This window comes from Tachyglossus aculeatus, chromosome 9 (assembly GCF_015852505.1).
Source record: "Tachyglossus aculeatus isolate mTacAcu1 chromosome 9, mTacAcu1.pri, whole genome shotgun sequence".
In the NCBI taxonomy this organism is placed as follows: domain Eukaryota; kingdom Metazoa; phylum Chordata; class Mammalia; order Monotremata; family Tachyglossidae; genus Tachyglossus; species Tachyglossus aculeatus.
The window spans coordinates 37,133,151-37,153,405 of NC_052074.1; the positions used below are offsets into that span (position 1 = coordinate 37,133,151).

The 20,255-nt window shown below is 51.0% G+C and overlaps 1 protein-coding gene across 1 annotated transcript in view; it reads left to right on the plus strand.

Annotated features, from left to right (window-relative positions):
- THSD7B (thrombospondin type 1 domain containing 7B) overlaps positions 1-20,255 on the plus strand; it is a 134,564-nt gene that overhangs the window by 106,013 nt on the left and 8,296 nt on the right. The window contains exons 15-20 of the mRNA XM_038751316.1: positions 7,018-7,023; positions 11,142-11,275; positions 11,956-12,109; positions 16,499-16,640; positions 16,864-16,979; positions 19,214-19,331. Coding sequence (XP_038607244.1) covers positions 7,018-7,023; positions 11,142-11,275; positions 11,956-12,109; positions 16,499-16,640; positions 16,864-16,979; positions 19,214-19,331 — 670 coding nt within the window. The remainder of the gene's footprint in view (positions 1-7,017; positions 7,024-11,141; positions 11,276-11,955; positions 12,110-16,498; positions 16,641-16,863; positions 16,980-19,213; positions 19,332-20,255) is intronic.

The following is a 20,255-nucleotide window of genomic DNA, read 5'->3' on the forward strand; positions in this document are numbered from 1 at the left end:
TCCACCTTTGCCAGCAACTCTGGCCCATTCTTCCGCTGCAGCCTCCTCCAGGGAACCCCTCCACTTGCCCTCCCAGATGGCCACCAGTGTTGGGCCCTCTCAGCTCAGCGCCAAGACTGTGACCTGCCTGTTGCATGGCCAGCTGTGTTTGGATGTGGGTCTTCTCTTGCTGGGAAAGAGCCCTGGATCAGGTCTTTTGAGAACTTGCTGAACCATCTTCCCCAACTCATACCTCTCACTGTTCTCATCATCGTCACCTTATTCCCGGCAATTGGTTGCATTCATGAGAGCTCACCGTGTGCTGGGGCACTGAGCCCAGGAAAGGGGAATTGGGCCCAGGCCTGGCCCATAGAAACTCCCTGTTGGAAAGAGTGGGGAGTTGTGACAGATCTTCAAGGAGAGAAAGGATGTGCAGGTCCAGTAAGAAATAAGTAACCAAAGATGAGAGAAGCAGCATCTGTCTCTGCTGGAGGGAGCAGCCCTAGAGCCCCATTCCACTACTGGTCAGGCCAACCCTGGTGGGAACAGTCAGAAACTTTCTGATGTGCTCACAGTTTGTTGTTACTGGCATCATCCCATCCCCTTTTTCCTGGAGGATTCCGCCCCATGCTCCTGGAGATGGAGATGAGGAGGGAGGGAGCAGGTGCTAGGATCTCCCCCATTGTCCCCGTGACCCTGAAGCCCCAGTGACGGGGACTCAGAGCAGTGAGGCGACATTCTGGGCCAAGAGAAATGATCCCTTTGTCAGGAAATTCCAGGGACAAAGAGTCCTAAATCTACAGGAACCGAGAATCTGTAATCTCCAGGGATGGATAGTCTAGAACCCAGGGTCAGGATGAAGGAGAGGAATCGAGTAACACTCTCGCCCCTCACACCATGCCCTATGACTGTGAGTGTGAATACCATTTCTTTGGCTGAAAGCAGGGTTTTTCCTCCAGAGATAATTGGAGAGTTTTCCCTGTGGCTGCCTCTTCACCTGGTAGCTGGTGAAAATGGTGAAACAACGGATTGGGGTGTCATTATGGGGATGTGGTGTGTCACGGTGCCAATAGGTGGAGATGTGTGTCATGGTGTGACCATGGATTCATGACGTGTCATGATGGTGATAGGAGGAGATGTATGTCAGGTGTAATTGTGGAGACATGAATTTTCACGCTGTCGATAGGAGATGTGTGTGAGGTGTGACTATGGAGACATGGAGTGTTGGTTGCAATGCCAGTAGGAGATGTATGTCATGGTGTGACTATGGAGACGTGATGTATTGTGGTGTCGACAGAAGGACGTATATGTATGGTGTGAGTTTGGAGACATGATGTGTCACCGTGTCTATAGGAGATGTATGTCAGGTGTTACTGTGGAGACATGGTGTGTCATGGTGTCGATCTGAGGAGATGTGTGTCACGGTGTGACTATGAAGATGTGATGTATCATGGTGTCGGTAGGAGGAGGTGTCTGTCATGATGTGACTATAAAGACATGATGTTCCATGGTGTCGTAAGGAGATGTGTGTCTTGGAGTGACCATGGATTTGTGATGTCTCGTGGTATCAGTAGGCAGAGGTGATGTGCTGTGTTGTTGCTCTGAGCACCCAGCGTGTCTTAGAGCCACCTCCCAGAGAGCTCCACCCCTATGTGTTTCTACTGGCTGGCCCCTCAGGTTGTTGTTCTGCCCTGCAGTCATAGTCGTTAGGCCCCATCAAGCCAAGATTGTGTCGAGAGGAACCACACTTGCTTAATTTGCCTTACATCAAGATTTCATCGAGAAAGTGTTTCCCTATCTCAGTGTGGATGAGCAGGTAATGAACATCCCAGCAGCCACAGCCTCTCACTTCCAAACATTCCTGTTCAGAAGCGAGATTCAGACCAGCTTCTGAAATCTGTCTGGGAGATTGCCCCAGTCTTACCCCTCACCAATCCAGCTGTCAATCCATCCGTCCACCCATCCTTCCATCCATCCATCTTCAGGATTCATTGAGTATCTCCTCGGGGCTAGGTACCACACTGAGATCTTGGAAAAGTGCACCAGCTGCCAGGCACAAGATCCCTGCCCTCAGGGAGCTCACACTCTAATGGGGAGGCAGACATCATGTGCCAGAGAGAAACTTGCTCTGGATGGACGATGTGGAGCTGCCAGGCAGAATAAAGCTTAGAGCTTGCTGAGGAACCAGTTAATTGATTTCACAAAGAGATTAAATAGACGTTTATGGTCAGCATGTGTTTAGCATATTCATTTGGTGCTCATCAGCACTTATCCTAAGGCCAGGTTTGGGAAACTCAGAAGGTAGTGAGTAGACTGCGTTTGCCTGGCACTGGAGCAGTGACAATGACTGAGAGAAAGCACTGCATGGGGCTTTAAAGATGGATCTTGGGGGGGATTATTCCTCCAGCACTTATGTTCATTCATTACAATGGCTTCAATTTAAGCTTTTCTCTTAATAAGTCAGATTAATTCTTTTCCATGCTACCTAATTAATTGGAGTTTCATAGATACTGGAGCAGACAGGGGAAACACATTCTGAAATTTTAAAGAAGAAAGATGTTGTGATAATTAAACATTCACTTCCTCAAAGACCCAAACAGTGAATGCAGTTCCTTGACCTTGAATGAAGTGAAGCCTTCAGCAGCAAATGTTTTCTGGACAGAGAGTACAAAGGCAAGATTAGCTCTCATCGGAGAAGACCAGTTTCAACCTCATTTGCTATTGGGTTGAGAAGCCAAAGAGGATTAGGGCAGAACACGGAAATCTCAACTTGGGTCTCCTCTCAGCCGCTGGGAAAATCAATAGCCAGATGAGAGAAAATGAATTTTGCCTTGTCTTGATTTGTAAGAGCTCTGTATCAAAATGATCTGATTATCCATTTAGACTGGGCTCATGTGAGTCAAACATGGCTAGATATTCCAGAGAGAAATGCTACTGTGATCCAGGCTGCATCATCTCCTTAGACAGTTCTCAGTCTGGGATAACAGATCAAGGAAGAACAGCAGTCCCTGAGAGGACCAACCCCAGCCTCCCAACTCCGTGCAGCTCAGGACTCTGTCTCCCACAGTGGCATGAGAAGCCTTGCCCTCCTGGACACCCCCTGCCCCGCCATGGTCAGGAATGAACAATGCAGCACCTCTAACTCCTCCCTCGCCATCCCGGACTCCCCCAGTGACCCAGCATGGAGCTTCCAACACCCCTAGTTTGGCCACCTATTGTGAGAAGCAGCATGGCCTAGTAGAAAGCAGACCTGGGTTCTCATTCATTCTCTGCCACTTGTGTGCAGTGTGAACTTGGACAAGTTGCTTCATTTCTCTGTGCCTCAGTTACCTCATCTGTAAAATGGGGATTCAGACTGTGAGCACCATGTGGGACATAGACCATGTCCACTCTGATCTACACCAGCATTTAGAACAGAGCTTGACACATAGTAAGTGCTTAGCAAATACCGTAAAAAAGGAGGGACTGATAGAAATTGTTGGGGCCATTAGGGACAGTTAAGAGCTTTTAGGGGATGGTAGGGGCTGGTTGGGGGTTGGGAAGAGGCTGGTTGGAGGCTGACTTGGGCAGATACCTGGTCCAGGTTGGAGGCTGGTCCTGGTTGGATACCTGGTCCTGGTTGGAGGCTGACTTGGGCAGATACCTGGTTATCCCCTGGGTCATACCCTGCCTGAGTCGAGTCCTTGAGTGGGTACTGCTGTGGTTCCAGGCACCACCTCCTGGTACTTGCTGTCAGGGGAGATGGGGCTCTGGCCCCGTGCAATTCCCACAGTGGATGTGACACAGAGTTATGCTGTGATGTGCTGGCTGGCTAGGAGGCCTGCCAAAAGCAGGTCAACATCAGGCTGATGCACAGCCCGGGAGAACATCCAGACCTGTCAGAGCAGGAGCACATCTAAACTCTCCAGGGCTGGGAATCTGTCTAGACTCTCTGGTGCCGGGAGCCCCTCTAGACCCTCCAGGGCTGGGAGACTTTCTAGATCCTCTGAGGCTGGGAGCCCATCTAGATTCTCCAGGGCCCAGCTGAACTCTAAACTCTAAGCTTTAGCTAAACTCTAAAGAACTGAGAGCCCATTTAGACCATCTGGGGTCAGGAGCCCAACTAGATTATTCAGGGCCAAGAGACCACGTAGTGTCTCTGGTGCTGAGAACCTGTCTAGATCCTCTGAAGCTGGGAGTTCATCTAGACCCTCTGGGGAAAAGAGCCCATCTAGATTTTCCAGGGCTGGGAGCACATCTAGGTTTGCTGGGGCCAGGAGCCTATCTAAACCCTCTAGAGCCAGGAGCCTATCTATATCCTCCATGACCAGGAGCTCATCTAGACCCTCTGGGACGGGGAGCCTGTCAAGACCTCCTGAGGTCAACATCCCATATACAGCTGCAGGGGCTGGTAGCCCTGCTAGAACCCCTGGGACTTGGAGCTCACCTAGGCCCTCCAGGGCTGGGTCCCAGCCGCACCCTCCAGGACTGGACTGGCATTGGTGATTTCAGGATCACATGCATCTCAAGAAGTGATGTTCCTCCGTTTATGCCTTTTCTCTTTATTAGGCAGTAAATACCATTTCACCGCATGGAGAAATGCAATTTACACGTTTAAAATGCACTTTGGGAATTTGTTTCAATCATTATCCCCATGGTAACTGAAATTATATAGTTTGCAGGATGCACTGTACATTATGAAGTCCCAGCAAAAAACGAACAAACCTATTTCTGTGAGTTATTTACATTATGTTATTAAACGCAGTGAGTAACAATCAATTTCTTGATTTCATGTAATTCTGTCCACAGTGGTCTGAGGTATGGAGGTATGTTTACTGGACTAGGAAAAATAGCTCCCACCCATTCATGGGTCTCTCCAACCCCTCTGGGCCTGCTGGTGTTCCCAGCTGCACAGCTCCCAGTGAGGACGAATTCCCTGTGCTCACCCCATGCTGGGAGAAGACGTGTTTCCGGCAGTTAGTTCTGACCCAGTCCCTCTTCGTCACAAGTAGGGGCCCTCATGGGGCCCCTCACCCTGTTGGGTTGGGATCTGGGGAGCAGTAATTCTGTGTTGACCCAGGCCATCTCCTCCAGATTCTATAAACACCAGCCCTGCTCCCTCCCAGCCTGCAGAGTCCTGGTCCTTCTGGCCCCCTCTCTGCCCACCACCATTTCGGGGAGGCAAAATCCAGCTGTTAGTTTCCTTTGACGTTGGAGAGGATGTCACCTCTCCTGGACTATTGGATATCCAATCAATCAACCAATGATATTTATTGAGCACTTCCTGAGTTTAGAACACCATACTTGGCAAGAGTGCAATACTAGTTGGTAGTTGTGATCCCTGTCCACAAAGAGCTTACTGTCTACAGAGGTGACAGACATTAAAATAAGTCATCCTGTTTCCCCTGTCACCAGAGCCTGAAGTCATTGATCTCTAGCGGGGTAGATCTCTGTCCAGGTAGATCTCAGGCTGGGTTGATCTCTGGCCGGGTCGAACTCTGTCCCAGTCACTCAATTGCTCGCTCAGTGGCTCTATTTGATTGGGTCAGAAAACTTGTTCCTTGATCCTGCATCTTATTGGATTGTCCCAAGGAAGAACCAGACTGAGGGCCATTTTCCTCATTTTCTTCTTCTGCATTTCCCATGAGAGCAGGCTGGGTGTCAGTACCTCGGTCCCAGCTCCCATCCTCCTCCAGTGTGTGTGCCTGCATGCAAGTCCATGTGCATGTGTGCAGGAGAGACGAATAGTAATTCCAATGCAAGAAAGAGGATTAATTATATAAGGCCATCAATCACCCCATTCCTGGATCAGCCCCATGGCCCATCTGGCCCAAACTCTCATCTCCAATAGCAGCACTAGAACACTTGGAGAAACTGTGTGCTGCTCATCCTCCAAGACACTTACCCTCATGGGGCAGGGAGGGACCATCCGACACTCTAGACTCTCTCCTCTCCTTCTCTGACTATCCCCAAGTGATCTAGCATGGGCCACTCAACATCCAAAGCTCTCCCCTCTCCATCCCTGACTCTCTCTCAGCAACCCAGCATGGACTATCCAAAACCTCTGATTCTCTCCTCTCCATCCCTGACTCCTCACAGTGACGCTGCATGGACACTTACCCATTCTGTCCAAGCCCCTCTGGACCCTGCTGGTGGTGAGAGCAATAGGAGTACTAGTGATAGCTATAGCAGTAGTAGTAGTATAAAGATATTTATTCAGCACCCAAGAAGAACCCAACTTGATCCAGAAGCTCTCTAGCTGGTGGGGTCAAGGGTGAGATCCATTCTCTGGAGCTTGGTGGATCAAGGCCTCTAGCTGGGGGAAGTCATGTAGGTAAGGTTGGGGGTGATTGGGGGAAATAAGGGGATTCCTGGTGCTGGGCTCTAGGTGTGATCCTAGAAGAGAATGCAGGTTGGGGGAGCAATTTGTTCCTGTCTGTCGGAGTTTGCCGAGAGGGCATGAGTCCAGCAGGAGCCTAGGCCAGTGGGAGAGGGTCAGGCATTTCTGCTTCCTCAGCAGTGAGAAGGGGCCTGGGCACCCAAGTTGGGGCCGGCGCAGAGCTTGATTGAAGCTGGCCTTCCAGGGACTCTCTCCCTGACATCTCTTAAGCCTCCTAGCAATGGATCACTGTGGTGGGATCTTGGAGTCACCTGGGTAGCAGTACAGAAGCCAGGGAGCTGACCAGTTCACATCAGGACTGCTGGCTCATGTCGAGGGGAGTTCCCCTCTGGTGCCCCATCTCTGCCCGGATGGTGGTCTGTCAGGGGAGGCAGCCGGGGCCTTGCCCCAGACTCCACTGACATGTTTCCGACATTCAGGCCATGGGAAGGGAGGGAAGTAGGGTGCTGGAGTTGGCCAATGGCATTTGGGCTTCCTCAAACTGGGGTCACATTCTGGCCCGGCATCCATCTCCAGCTTTTCCTGGGAAGGGCACAGACCCCGAGGGCTGTGAGCTGGAGTTTGTCCGGTCTCCTGCAGTGGTCCAGCAGCTGAACTAATGACTATGCCATTTTCTCTCCCCTGTTTGTCCCGCTCTGCCCACACGGACACGCTCAAAGGCTCAGGTTGGTGTTGCAATCTGTTTTGATCTTCATTGTTCTCATTTAGCGAAAAGAGGCTTTGATGTTTTTCTTCACAAATCAGCTTTTATCCCCCCTACTCTTTTTTGAGGCCAGATCAAAGCATCCTTCTTATATAACGAAAAGCCATCACAAACGGTGCAATGTTCGCTGGCTGCCGCCCTCCTGCCGCTGGCCTCAGCAGAACTTGCTGTTTCGACCCCCCTGAAAATTGATTATATCTACTAAAATGTGCAATGCCGGCCTTCCGTCTAAGGCAAGACAGCAGCAGCCACAGTGTCAGCAGAAAACACGCCCGTCCTCTCAAGCGCCTAAGAGCAGGGCGGGGGTGTCTGCCTGCGTAGTCAGGTGACCTGGGGTGGGGGTTCTCAAGGCTGACAGGGACAGCTCCAAGGGCCCCTCCTTCCTCAGAACCTTAGCTCTGGGGCTGCTGTAAACCTACCTGCCTGAGACCCACTTGGGGACCAGGGCTGGTTTCAGACTGTGAATAAAGGAAGCTGGCAAACTAGGGCAGTGTGGGATTGGGGTGACAAGGTCTGACCTCCCAACGATGGCATCCGTTGGCTCCCCCCCTCAAAGATGGCTGTCATGCTGCTTGCCTCGAACATGGCCACCATGCAGCTTCTCTCAAAAATTGCCACTGTGCAGCTGCTTGCCTCGAAGATGGCCACCATGCAGCTTCTCTCAAAAATTGCCACTGTGCAGCTGCTTTCATAGATGGCCAGAACAATCCTTCTCTCAAACATGGACACCCTGTAGCTGCTCTCAAAAATGGCAGCAGGGCAGAATTGATCCACTGTGGGAAGAAAGTTAGAGTCCTGGACCGAAACTACCTGGAGAATTCAGTTGAGGGGCGACCCTGGGTGGGGTAGGGTGCAGTGGTGGTGGTGGAGGACAGCTCTTTCCCCTGTATTTATTTATTTCGATGGCCATCTCCCCCTCTAGACTGTAAGCTCATTATGAGCAGGGAACATGTCCTCTAATTCTGTGTTGTATTTTCCCAAGCGCTTAGTACAGTGCTCTCCAAATAATAAAGCACTCACTAAGTACCACTGATTGAGTGATTGATTGATTTCCCCTAAATGTTTCAAATGATGTCAGTCGATCAATCCTATTTGTTGAGGGTTTACTGTTGTGGAGAGCGCTGTACTAAGCATTTGGGAGAGCACAGTATAGTAGAATTGGTCGACACATTCCCTGCTCACAAGAAGCATATGATCTAGAGGGGGAAATAGGCATCAATATAAATAAATTGCTAATATGTACATAAGTACTGAGGGGCTGAGAGTGAGGTGAATAAAGGGTGCAAATCCTAGTGTATCACTGGTATGTTGTGTCCACAGCATGGTGTGGTGGTGTCAGTGTGTGCATGTGCATTGTGACATGAAGGAGTCAGCAGGTGACTCTGGCCTAGTATGTTGTGGGTCCTTGTAGTGTGATATGATGGTGTCAGTGTGTGCCCATGCAGTATGATGTGATGTCTTCGAGGGGCTCAGGGTGGGTTTATCTGCCAGAGATCAGCTCGGTGGGGAGAAGTTTCCGGTAGTCAGGCTTTTTCCATGGGAACAGGGGGCTCCAGCTCACATTATTCCTTGAATGGCACCCGGGTCTGGGGCTGGTGTGGAACAGCAGTGAAGCCAGGAAAGGGGGAACCACAGAGTTTCCCTCTTCCAGGTAGCAATCAGGATCCCCATTCTGAATGCTCACTGTGTGCATAGCCCTGTACTGGATGCTTATGGAGTGCTGAGCACTGTACTGTTCACCTGCTGGGTTCAGTGATCTGTATACTAGACACCTACGGTATGCAGATCACCAACTGGGTGCCTACTGGGTGCAGAGCACTCTACTGGGAGAGTATTGTGAGTAGAGCATTATACTGGATGAGTACTGTGAGCAGAAAGTGAGACTAGTACTGTGAGCAGAGCATTATACTGAGTGAGTGTTGTGTGCAGAGCGCTGAACTGGGCATCTACTGTAAGCAGAGTGTTGTATGAAGTACTTGGGAGCATTAAGAAGAAGTGAAAGATGTGACCCTTTCCCTTTAAGGAGCTTTGTTAATGAGGAATGCAATCAACGTAAATTTGCTAAGCCAATTGGTGTGGATCACAGCTGCTGAGGCTGGGTGTGACCAGGCAGTTTTGGCCCTGTCCCTCTACCTGGCCCAGCTCCTATACCCCTAAATTTCCTGGCCCTCTTCCCTGCACCGTGAACTCACTCGGGTCTCCCCTGTTTTCCTGGGAAGAGGAAGACCACTTCCAGGTTACAGGGGATGTGACCTCTAAGGCTCCCAACTGGACAGATGCGCACAGCTGCCCACCTCCTAGGTGAGTGGGCAGCGAGGCCCTGGTCATCAGACCTGAGGGTGCAACTTTCTGTTTCTTGGGGGACTGTCCCCAACCTTGCCTCTCCCAGCTGTGGGCCAAGGGGCAGTTGGGGACCAGGGAGCAGCCAGGGTCTGGGGGGGTCAGCAGGGGGGCTGAAAGGGGTCGAAGGGCAGCTGTGAGCTGGGAGGCAGCCGGGACCAATGCCCCTTTGTCCTGTTTAACCGGAAGGGATTTTTGGATATTGCCTTGCTGCCTCTTGCCACTGCGTCTCCCACCCACCTCTCGCCACCAGCTTTCACAACTTGGTCATCCTGCTTAGGGATGGCTCACCCTGGGCTCCTCTCCACTGGCCCCAGGCCCTGGGGGAAGCAGCTGAGGCGGACATCCATGCTGGGACCTGGGCAGAGGGCAGCACAGTCGGGATTTATGGTCACAGCCAACGGAAGGAAATTTGCAGGATGAATCACTCCCCTCTGTGCGTGCATTCCGAGGACACTCTATGCAAAAGTAAACGCTCCTCTCATATTTTTCAATTGTCACTTAAAGTACATCGGCAGGGACAATATGGCGCATAATTGAGAGAAAGGCCATCTAATGGAGGAGATGTGAGCTGTTGGAGAAAATGAAACTGTAATGGAATTCCCACCCGCTCGCTTGCAGTTGAAGAGAGAACTGTCTTTTATTCTGTTTTGTGGAGACATAGAGCAATATTTTAACATATTCTCGATGTTCGCAATTTAGACAAGTGAATACCTTCAGCGTATTTGAGCCCATCCGTTCGTGCACGCTGCCGTATCATTCAGCAGCCAAGGTCTCGGAGTGGCCATGGTCTCCGGGTGGTCATTGTCTCAGAATGGTTGTTCAACCAATCAATTGTATTTATTGATCACTTACTTTGTGCAGAGCACTGCATTAAGCACTTGGAAGAGTACAATAAAACAGAGTTGGTAGATATGTTCCCAGTCCACAAGGAGCTTATAGTGTGTTGTCTCTGCACTGCTTGTTGTCCTGAGGAGACTGTTATCTTGGGCCAGTTGTTGTCTCAGGACGATTGTTGTCTTTGGGATAGTTGTTGTCACAGACATGATTACTGTTCCAGAGCAGTTATTGTCTCAGGGTAGTTCCCATCTTGGGATGGCCATTTCCTGTGGGCAGTTGTTGTTCAGAAACAGTTTCTGTCTCAGACCCAGTTGCTGTCTTGGGGCAGTTATTGTTCTGGGATTGGTTGCTGTCTTAGAGAGGTGACCATCTTGGAACGGTTGTTATCTCTGGTCTGTTTTTTTAATGGTATTTATTAAGCATTTACTATGTTTTTTAGCACCATTCTAAGCACAGAGGTGGATACGAATTTGTCAGGTTGGACACAGTCCCTGTCCCACATGGGGCTCACAGTCTAAGTTGGAGGAAGAAAGATGCAATCCCCATTTTATAATAATTAATAATAATTATGGTTTTTGTTAAGCACTTATTCTGTGCCAGGCACTGTACTGAGCCACAGAGATGTTAAGTGACTCGTCCAAGGTCACGTGGCAAACAATTGGCAGAACTGGGATTGGAACCCAGGTCTTCTGTCTTCCAGGCCCATGCTCTAGGCCATGGTGTTTCTCTATCAGGTTATCAGCTGTGGCTGTTGTCTCTGGGAGGCTACTGTCTCAGAGTGGTTGTTGTCTCAGTGTGGCCAGGGTCATGGGTACCATTTACAAGGTGCGTCGGGTAGGTGGTGCAGGGATTGAATCGGTCTGTGGCAGGATGTGAAGTGTGTTCCTTCCTTCTGGGCAGGTGCATGAGACGATGCCGTGCTTCGACGAATGCCACCGCTATTCCTGGGCGGCTGGGCCCTGGTCTCCGTGTGAGATCCCTGGGGACCCTGCAGCCCTGCTCTGTGGGGAGGGGCTGCAGACAAGGAAGGTCAGGTGCGTCAAAACATGGGTCCTTTCAATAACATTGAAAAGATATTTGTGGTCCACTCTGGGTCCCTGGGAGACAATCAGGGATGGAGAGGGGAGAGTCAGGGAGAAGGGTGGTCCATGCTGAGTTCCTGGGGGAGAGTCAGGGACAGAGTGGGGAAAGTCAGGGGTATTGGATGGTCCACGCTGAGTCACTGGGGGAGAGACAGGGATGGAGTGGGGAGACTCAGGGATATATATGGTCAAATCCCTAAACATAAGATGGGTCCCCAGAAAGGCAACCAGTGCCTGGCCTCTCCAAGAGCCTTGGTGCCTCTCAGAGTCAGAGTCCTGGGTAGAGAGGGCTCCTTGTGTCTCATGTGCTTGCCCAGCTGGCTCCTGGAGGTTTCTTCTCAAAACTGAGCCCTCCTCATTCTTCAGCCTTGGGTACTGTGCCCCAGCTCTCCACCAGGCTCCTGAGCCCCAGCCGTGCTTCAATCCTTTAGCCTGGACCCTGGGCCCTGGCCCCACCAAGGGGATTGTGCCCAGACCCTGCCAGCCAGACTCCTGAGTCCCTGGCCCAACTCATTCCTTCAGCCTCAGGCCCTGGGATCCAGCCCCACGTCGAGGACTGTGCCCAACCCTCTCTGTAGCCAGGATACCAGGTGGCTGAGGATAAGGGGACCTGGATGGGCTTTGCCTTGCAGGTGCATCAGGACGGTGGGGGAGAGTGGCGGGGAGATGGTGGACCGCACTCTGTGTGACCAGGCAGAAATTCCGGCCGGAGCCCAGCGCTGCATCCGCTTCTGTCCCAGCCAGTGTGTCCTGTCCCACTGGGAGTCCTGGAGCCCGTGTCCACAGGTAACACCCCTCAGGCTCAGGTCTGAGGTCCCATAGGCGTCTAGCAGAGACAGTGAGGCTGGCGAGCAGTGGTTGAGACCTTGGAAACAGAGGACAGAAGGTCAAAGATGGGGCTCTCAAGGGTGTGTATGTGTGCTGTGTTGCAGAGTGTACTAGAAGAGGATGTGCAGGGGGCATGGGAAGGGAAAGAGGAGATGGTGTTGCTGGCTGGTTGGTTTGTTTTCTGTCCGGACTCCAACCACGGTGGTGGCAGCAGAGCTTGGGGCAGGAAGACGGGAGCACGCAGCCCCAGAGCACCATGGCCTGGCACCAGAGGGACTCCTCTCACTGCCCTGCTTGCAGGTCTAGAAATCTTCTCATGCCATTACCAGCAGATGAACTTCAGATCAATTTTACGGACTGCATAGCAATTTCCAAACAGTTGATAACCCTGGCACTGTAAAAACTCACTTTCTGACCCCAGGCTCCATGTAGTTGTGGGGGGTGGTCCCCGGGGAGAGAGGGGATGAGGACTCGTCGGCCTCCTCACCCAGTCTCCCCAGAAACACTGGCTTCACCTGCTCTTACTTGTTCTTCATTCATTGCCTGAGTCTGCTCTTAAAGCTTTCTCTTCTTCTCACTTAGAATTTCATGTTCCAGATTCCCGCACTAGACTGCAAGCTCCATGATGGCACAGATAATGTTTATCACTTTTCTCTAAGCCCCTAGTTCTTAGCACAAGCAGATCCCTAAAACAGCCCTTTGCACACTGTAGGGTGCCCAGTACAGTCCCCACATGCAGTGGGTGCTCAGGATAGTGCATCATCCACCAAGCATTTAGTACAGTGCTTTTTGCACAGTAGGCACCCAGTCAATCCTGAGATGGGCACTAAACCCACCAAGGTTAAAAGGAAAAGACACAGATGGTCTTTCAAGGGAAGAGAGTTACTTCAGTCTCGCCAAATCACCAAGGAAATATTTCCTTCCACATATAAGAAGAGTTATTAGTTGATCTTTCAGAAATAACGTATGTCACCTCCATGCCTGAGAAACAGTGTGTCTACAGCGGCAGAGGAAAAATAATGACCCTTTTAGTTAATGGAGCAGACAGGATCCTGACCAGGCACTGTGACTGACTCTTACCAACCGGAGCAGAGAGAGTGAGGCAGATCAGAGCAGAGAGAGTGAGACAGCAGAGCAGTGAGAGCGAGACAGATCAGAGCAGTGACAGTGAGGTAGACTGGATCAGACAGCAAGGCAGACCGGAGAATACTAATAATGATGGTATTTGTTAAGTGCTTACTACGTGCCAAGCACTGTTCTAAGCACTGGGGTAGAAACAAAGTAATCAGGTTTTCCCACGTGGGGCTCACAGCCTTAATCTCCATTTTACAGATGAGGTAACTGAGGCACAGAGAAGTGAAGGGACTTGCCCAAAGTCACACAGCTGACAAGTGACAGAGCTGGGATTAGAACCTACGATTTCTGAGACCCAAACCCGTGCTCTTTCCACTAAGCCATGCTGCTTCTCAGAATAAAACAAACTGGAGCAGAGAGAGTGAGGCAGATGGGAGAAGAGAGAGCAAGATAAACAGCAAGACAAACTGGAGCAGAGACAGAGAGACAGATCAGAGTAGAGAGAGCAAGGTGGACCAGAGTGAAGAGAGCAAGACAGACTGGAGCAGAGACAGCAAGACAAACTGGAGCAGAGACAGTGAGACAGACCAGAGTAGAGAGAGCATGGCAGACCTAAGCAGAGAGAGTAAGACAGTGTGCAGCAGGTAGAACAAGACAGAGCAGGCCAGAGAGAATGAGACAGAGCAGAGCAGAGAGAGCCAGCTGGCCATCCACAGGAATGAGAGTGGCCACTCCCAGAAAGTGATCATCTGGAGTGAATCTGTGCCACCTCAACAATCGAGGGATGGCTGGAGGGAAGGATGGATAGTGAAACAGGTGAAAAGCAACATGATCTAGTAGATGGAGCACAGACTTGGGAATCAGAGAACCTCGGTTCTATTCCCAGCTCCACCACTTGTCTGCTATGTGACCTTGGGCATGTCACTTCACTTCTCTGTGCCTCAGTTACCTCATCTGTAAAATGGGGATTAAGACTGTGAGCCTTATGTGGGGCAGGGACTGGGTCCAACCGGATTAACTCGAATCTACCCCAGTGCTTAGTATAGTAAGTGCTTAACAAATACCATAAAAAAGAGGAGGGAGGGACGGAGGGACAGACAGATAGAGGGAGGAAGGGATGGAGGAGGTTTGAAGGTGGGCTAGGGGCAGCCCAGCCTCAGGCGAGGGGGCAGGGTGCAGGAAGCCAGCAGAGGGAAGTGGCAAGCCACCCTGCTGACCCCCACGGAGAAGTCAGAATGGAAGGAAGGAAGTAGTGGATGGTGGAGGATTTGGGATGGGCCAAGAGAGGCCAGGCAGGACTCTGAGGCAACACCAAGCACTTAGTACAATGCTCTGCTCACAATTAACTGCTCAGTAAATGCGATTAATTGATTAACACCCAGCCCTCCAGAGCGCAGCCACTCAAAGGACAAGTCTTTGGCTAGGGACCAGACTGCAGCAAGGAGTGCCATCTTCCAACAAAGCACTCTCTCTCTCTCTCTCTCTCTCTCTCTCTCTCTCTCTCTCTCTCTCTCTCTGTGTCTCGCTAGCACGCACACTGGATAGGTCCACCTCACTTGGTTGAATATCTGATTCCCAGGGCAGTCTGCTCATAGTAAGATCCAACAATTATTTTTTAAAAAAAATCATTAGCCTCATTATTGTTGTTATTATTTTTAAGTTCTCACTTTCATGTAGCCAATAAGTCTAATCAGGAAAATGGATTCACATTACATTTTCACATTAAATTCGCATAACCTTTCAGAAAATAATCACACTGCTAGTATTGAGAAATATGGAATCACTTTATTTTGAAAATGTTTTGATTGGTTTTTAAGGGATGGAATAAAGCATATCAAATTTAATTCTCTATAATGCCCTGATGATTCAGTTGAACGTTTGTGAAATGGATGTCCTAGCTTGATGATGTTGCCATACTCTGATTCAATCCCTAGGTTTGGATAGTTCTGCACTGCCCACACTTCTCCGAGATTTGTGTTATGTGTATTGTGTTGTCCCTTGGGTGGCACCTTGTACCTGGGAACTGAAAAGCATCTAGACTCTGCATCAAGGGTTTAGGGGTGGGGGTGGGGGGCAGGGAGAGGGGTCCTGACCATAGCTGTTCTGTTCAGATTCCCTGCCTGCTCCGGCACCCATTCCCATAGATAATCACTTAGAGGTTGGGCCGGGATTGGAGGGCAGCCCCAAATCAATCAATCAGTCAGAGAAGCAGCATAGCCTGGTGGAAAGAACATGGGCCACTTGCCGGCTCTGTGACCTTGAGCAGGTCACTTCTTTGGACCTCGTTTTCTTATCTGTAAAATGGGGATTTGGTATCTGTTCTCCCTATTCAGGAGGCTGTGAAAGAGGTGAAGGCACAGGGTGTCCTCTGGATTGGTAGTACCCATGACCCCCTTTCACAGTACCCCTCTGTGAAAGCTTGCCTGCCCCAAGCCTTGGCCAGAGAGAGGACGCTGACCTGTGTTCCATAATAATAACAGTAATAATGATAATCATTAGAAGGAGAGTGTCTTAGTGCAAAGAGCATGGGCTTAGAAGGAGCATGTCTTAGTGGAAAGAGCATGGTCTTGGGAGTCAGAGGTCATTGGTTCTAATCCCGGCTCTGCCACTTGTCAGCTATGTGACCTTGGGCAAGTCACTTAACTTCCCTGTGCCTCGGGTACCTCTTCTGTAAAATGAGGATGAAGACTGTGAGCCCTATGTGGGGCAACCTGATTAACTTGTATTTACCTCAGTGCTTAGAACAGTGCTTGGCACATAGTAAGTGCTTAACAAATACCAACATTATTATTATTAGTAGTAGTAGTAGTAGTATTGTAGTATTTGTTAAGTGCTTATTGTGTGCCAGGTGCTGTTCTAAGTGCTGGGGTGGGTACAAGCAAATTGGGTTGGACACAGTCCCTGTCCCATGTGGGGCTCACAGTCTCAATGCCCACTTTACAGGTGAGGGAACTGAGGCCCAGAGAAGTAAAGTGACTTTCCCAAGATCACACAGCAGACAAGTAGCAGAGTTAGGATTAGAACCCAAGACTTTCCGACTCCCAGGCCTGTGCTCTGTCCACTATGCTATGCTTTTCATGTTGTCACGGGAGTGGGCAGGGTTCCTGGATCAAGGGTGGAGGGGAGAAGGTCCCCCCGCCAGCAAGAGAGAGAACTGACATCCCGGGGTTCTCTGGGCTGGAGCCCATGGGGCTGTGTGTATGCCATGGCTGTGTGTGTCGATAACCTGTGGAACTTTGACTGGTACATGTGTGCCCTTCTGTGTCCATCCAGCCCTGTGACCCGCGCACCACACAGAGGAGGACCCGGAGCGTGCTGAGACCTGCCCTGAGTGGAGGAGCCTGTGCAGAAGATGTGCAGCTGAGACCTTGTGTGCTCAACGAGAATTGTTTTCAGCATCAGTACAACCTCACAGGTACCGCCGGGGGGAGGTCCCAGGGGTCCCGGGAGTCCCAGGCCTGGGACTCCCGGGTCCAAGAGGTCCATTTGCTCTCCCAACCCTGCCTCTCTCCCACCTCCATCTACACAGACCCCGAGCCATAAACTCCTAAACCCTGAGCCCCAAGCCCTGAACACTGAATCCCGAGCCCTGAGCTCTGAGTTCTGAGCCTTGAGCTCCGACTCCTGCTGGCCCTCAGAGTGGAGCACTTGCCGGCTGTCAGGAAACACCACCTGTGGCCACGGCGTCCGGACCCGCCTGCTCAGCTGTGTGCGCAGCGATGGAGCGATTGTTGCCACTGGCTTCTGCGAGCAGGTGAGCACGTGCCCGCTCCCCCTGGCCCAGATGCCCAGTTCAGTGTTTGCCAGGGCAGTGGTAGCTGCCACAAGTAGTGGGGGAGCCTGCCCTACCCTTCAGCCTGGCCTGTTCAAGGAGATGTGTGTGGGCTAGGATCATCCTCCAAGACCCTGTCCTCTGCGTTCCTGATCTTCCCAGTCTTGGCTGGGGCCGCTGACTCCTTTCATTCATGCATTCAATCGTACTTATTGAGCGTTTACTGTGTGTGGTGCACTGTTCAAGTGCTTGGGAGGGTACAATGCAACAATAACCAACATGTTCCCTGCCCACAGTGCAACAATAGACAGATGTATTCCCTGCCCATAATGACTTCTCTAGCGACAAGGATGAAGGGAGGGATTGAACAGAGGCCCAAGGCGGAGCATGGCACCAACTCCAGAGCGGATTCAGCACAGCCAGATTGGACACAGCCTCTGTCACTCATTCATTCATTCATTTATATTTATTGAGCACTTACTGTGTGCAGAGCACTGTACTAAGCGCTTGGGAAAGTACAATGCAACAATAAACAGTGACATTCCCTGCCACATGTCTACAGAACTCCGGCATCTGCTCTGCTGGCTGGACCTGGCCAGATCCACGGCCCTGCTCCTGGCTGGGCCTGCAGAGACAACAAACAGCTAGTAGGGTGTCAGGGAAGCAAGGTTGTCTAGTGCTTGAAAAATAGGCCTGGGAGTCAGAAGGACCAGAGTTCTAATCCCGGCTCTGCCACTTTTCTGCTGTGTAACCTTGGACAAGTCTCTTCACACTTCTCTGTTCCTCACTTCTCCATTCCTCACTTACCTCATCTGTAAAATGGGGATTAAGATTGTGAGCTCCATGTAGGAAATGGACTGTGTCCAACCTGATTAGCTTGTATCTACCCCAGCGCTTAGTACAGTGTTTGGCATATAGTAAACACTTAACAGATATTATAAAAAATTAGAGCATTCATTCATTCAATCGTATTTATTGAGCATGTACTGTGTGCAGAGCACTGTACTAAGCACTTGGGAAGTACAAGTTGGCAACATATACAGACGGTCCCTACCCAACAACGGGCTCACAGTCTAGAAACATGGGACTGGAAGTCAGAGGACCTGAGTTCTAATCCCAGCTCTGCCTCTTGCCTGTTTTGTGACACTGGGCAAGTCACTTAAGTTCTCCATGCCTTCGTTTCCTCATCTATAAAATGAGATTTATGTCCTACTTCCTCCTACTTAGAGTATGAGCCCCTTGTGGGACGGGGACTCTGTACAACCTGACTAACTTGCATCTACCCCAGCACTTACTACAGTGTTTGACATATAGGAAGAGCTTGGTAAGTACTATAACCACAAGATTTCAGTCCCTGAAATTTGATTCTGAACACTGTGAGGCGATATGAGCAACAACCCTCCTTGAGTCAGCCCACTGTCCACCAAGCCCAGGGTTCTATCTCTGAAAGGGTCCACAAAGGCACTTGGAGGAACCATATGCTGGTTGCCCTCCTGGACTCCACCCAACATCTCTGACTCTCCCCTCTCCACCCTGACTCTCCCTCAGTGACCCGGCATGGACCATACAATACCTCGGACTCCCCTCTCCAGCCCTGGTTCTCTCCCTCTGACTCAGCATGAACCACCCAACACTCCTGACTCTCTCCTCTCCATCCTTGACTCTCCTGCAGTGACCCATCATAGGCCATCCAGCACCTGTGACTCTCCCCATTCCATCCTTGACTCTTCCCCAGAGACCCAGCACAGAGCATCTAACACTCCTGATTCTCCCCTCTCCATCCCTGACTCTCCCCCAGTGGTCAAGCATCCTTTGTCCAGCCCCTGACTCTTCCCTCTCCATCCTTGACTCTCCCGCTGTGACCCAGCTTGTGCCATCCGCACCCCCAACTCCCCCCACTCCATCCCTGACTCTTCCCCAGTGACTCAGCACAGACCATCCAACACACCTGACTCCTCTCGCCATTTCTGACTCTCCCCCCAAGGACCCAGCACTTGCCATCCAGCACCCCTGACTATCTCTCTCCCACCCCTGACTTTCTGGACACTCCAGTACAACTGGGCAGATCCAAGTTCATCTCTACCATTTTCCCTGAGCAGAGCAGTTGCTTCTCCTTCAGTGCTGCAGTTGGCCCGCAGGGCTGGGGGCTCCTCCCATGAGGGGGGAAAAGGGAACATCTGCAGCTGAGGGCAGCCCCTTGTCCCTGTCTGTTGCAGCTAGGCCTGACCAAGCCCTCACCGCTGAGTTCGCACTGCCTTGTGGAGTGTTTGGTGGACTGCTGCCTCTCCCTGTGGTCCTCCTGGTCCCAGTGTTCCCAGTCGTGTGGCCTTACAGGTAACTCTGTCCCTGGGGCAAGGACCGGCTCCTGCCAGGTGACCAGGCATCACTGCCGCCATTGGCACAACTCTGTGTTAGAAGCCAAACACCAGTTCGCTAGGCAGAGCCAGAGTGCCCATGGCCCTCCCATTCCTCCTAATTAATTCATCTGTCAATGATACTTACTGAGCTCCTAATGTTTCCGGCACACTGTCTCGGGAGCCTCCTGTATGCAGAGTGCTGTAATGGGCGCCTACTGTGAATGACACACTGTACTGGGTGCCATTATGTACTGCATGCTGTACTAAGCAACTAGTGTGTGTGGAGCACTGTACTAAGCACTTAGTATGCGCAAAGCATTGTACACGAACAGAGTACTGTATTGGGTACTGACTGGGTTCAGGGTGCTGAACTAGCTGGCAAGTGGGTGTGGAGTACTGTGCTAAGTGCCTACTTTGAGCAGAGCACAGTAGAGGGCACCTCGTGGGTTCAGAGCACTGTACAGACCACCTACTGTGTGCTAAGCGCTGTGCTGGGTACCTCTGTTTGAGAGAAACAACAGAAGCACAATATACGGGCACCCTGCCCTCAGGGAGCCTCCAACCTAAAAGGGGAGGTGGGCAAACAAATATTTTCTACAAATCATAGGAGTAGAAGCAAGAACAAAGGTACAGCAGGTATTTAGAATGGGCTGGGATGAGATCGCTGAAGGAATAACTGAATGTGGAGCATGTAACCTGAGACATGATCTCTGCCCACAAGGAGTTTATGCTCTAACAGGGAAAGAGACATGAATTGTTGACAAATGGGGTCATCAGAATAAACTAACTGATGGTTTGGTGGATCATACAGATCCACATAAGTCTCAAGGGAGGGCTTGGACAAGTCAGCTTACGTGTGCTGGGGTAGTGGGAAGGTGCAGGGCCGGTGGCAACCCCTCCC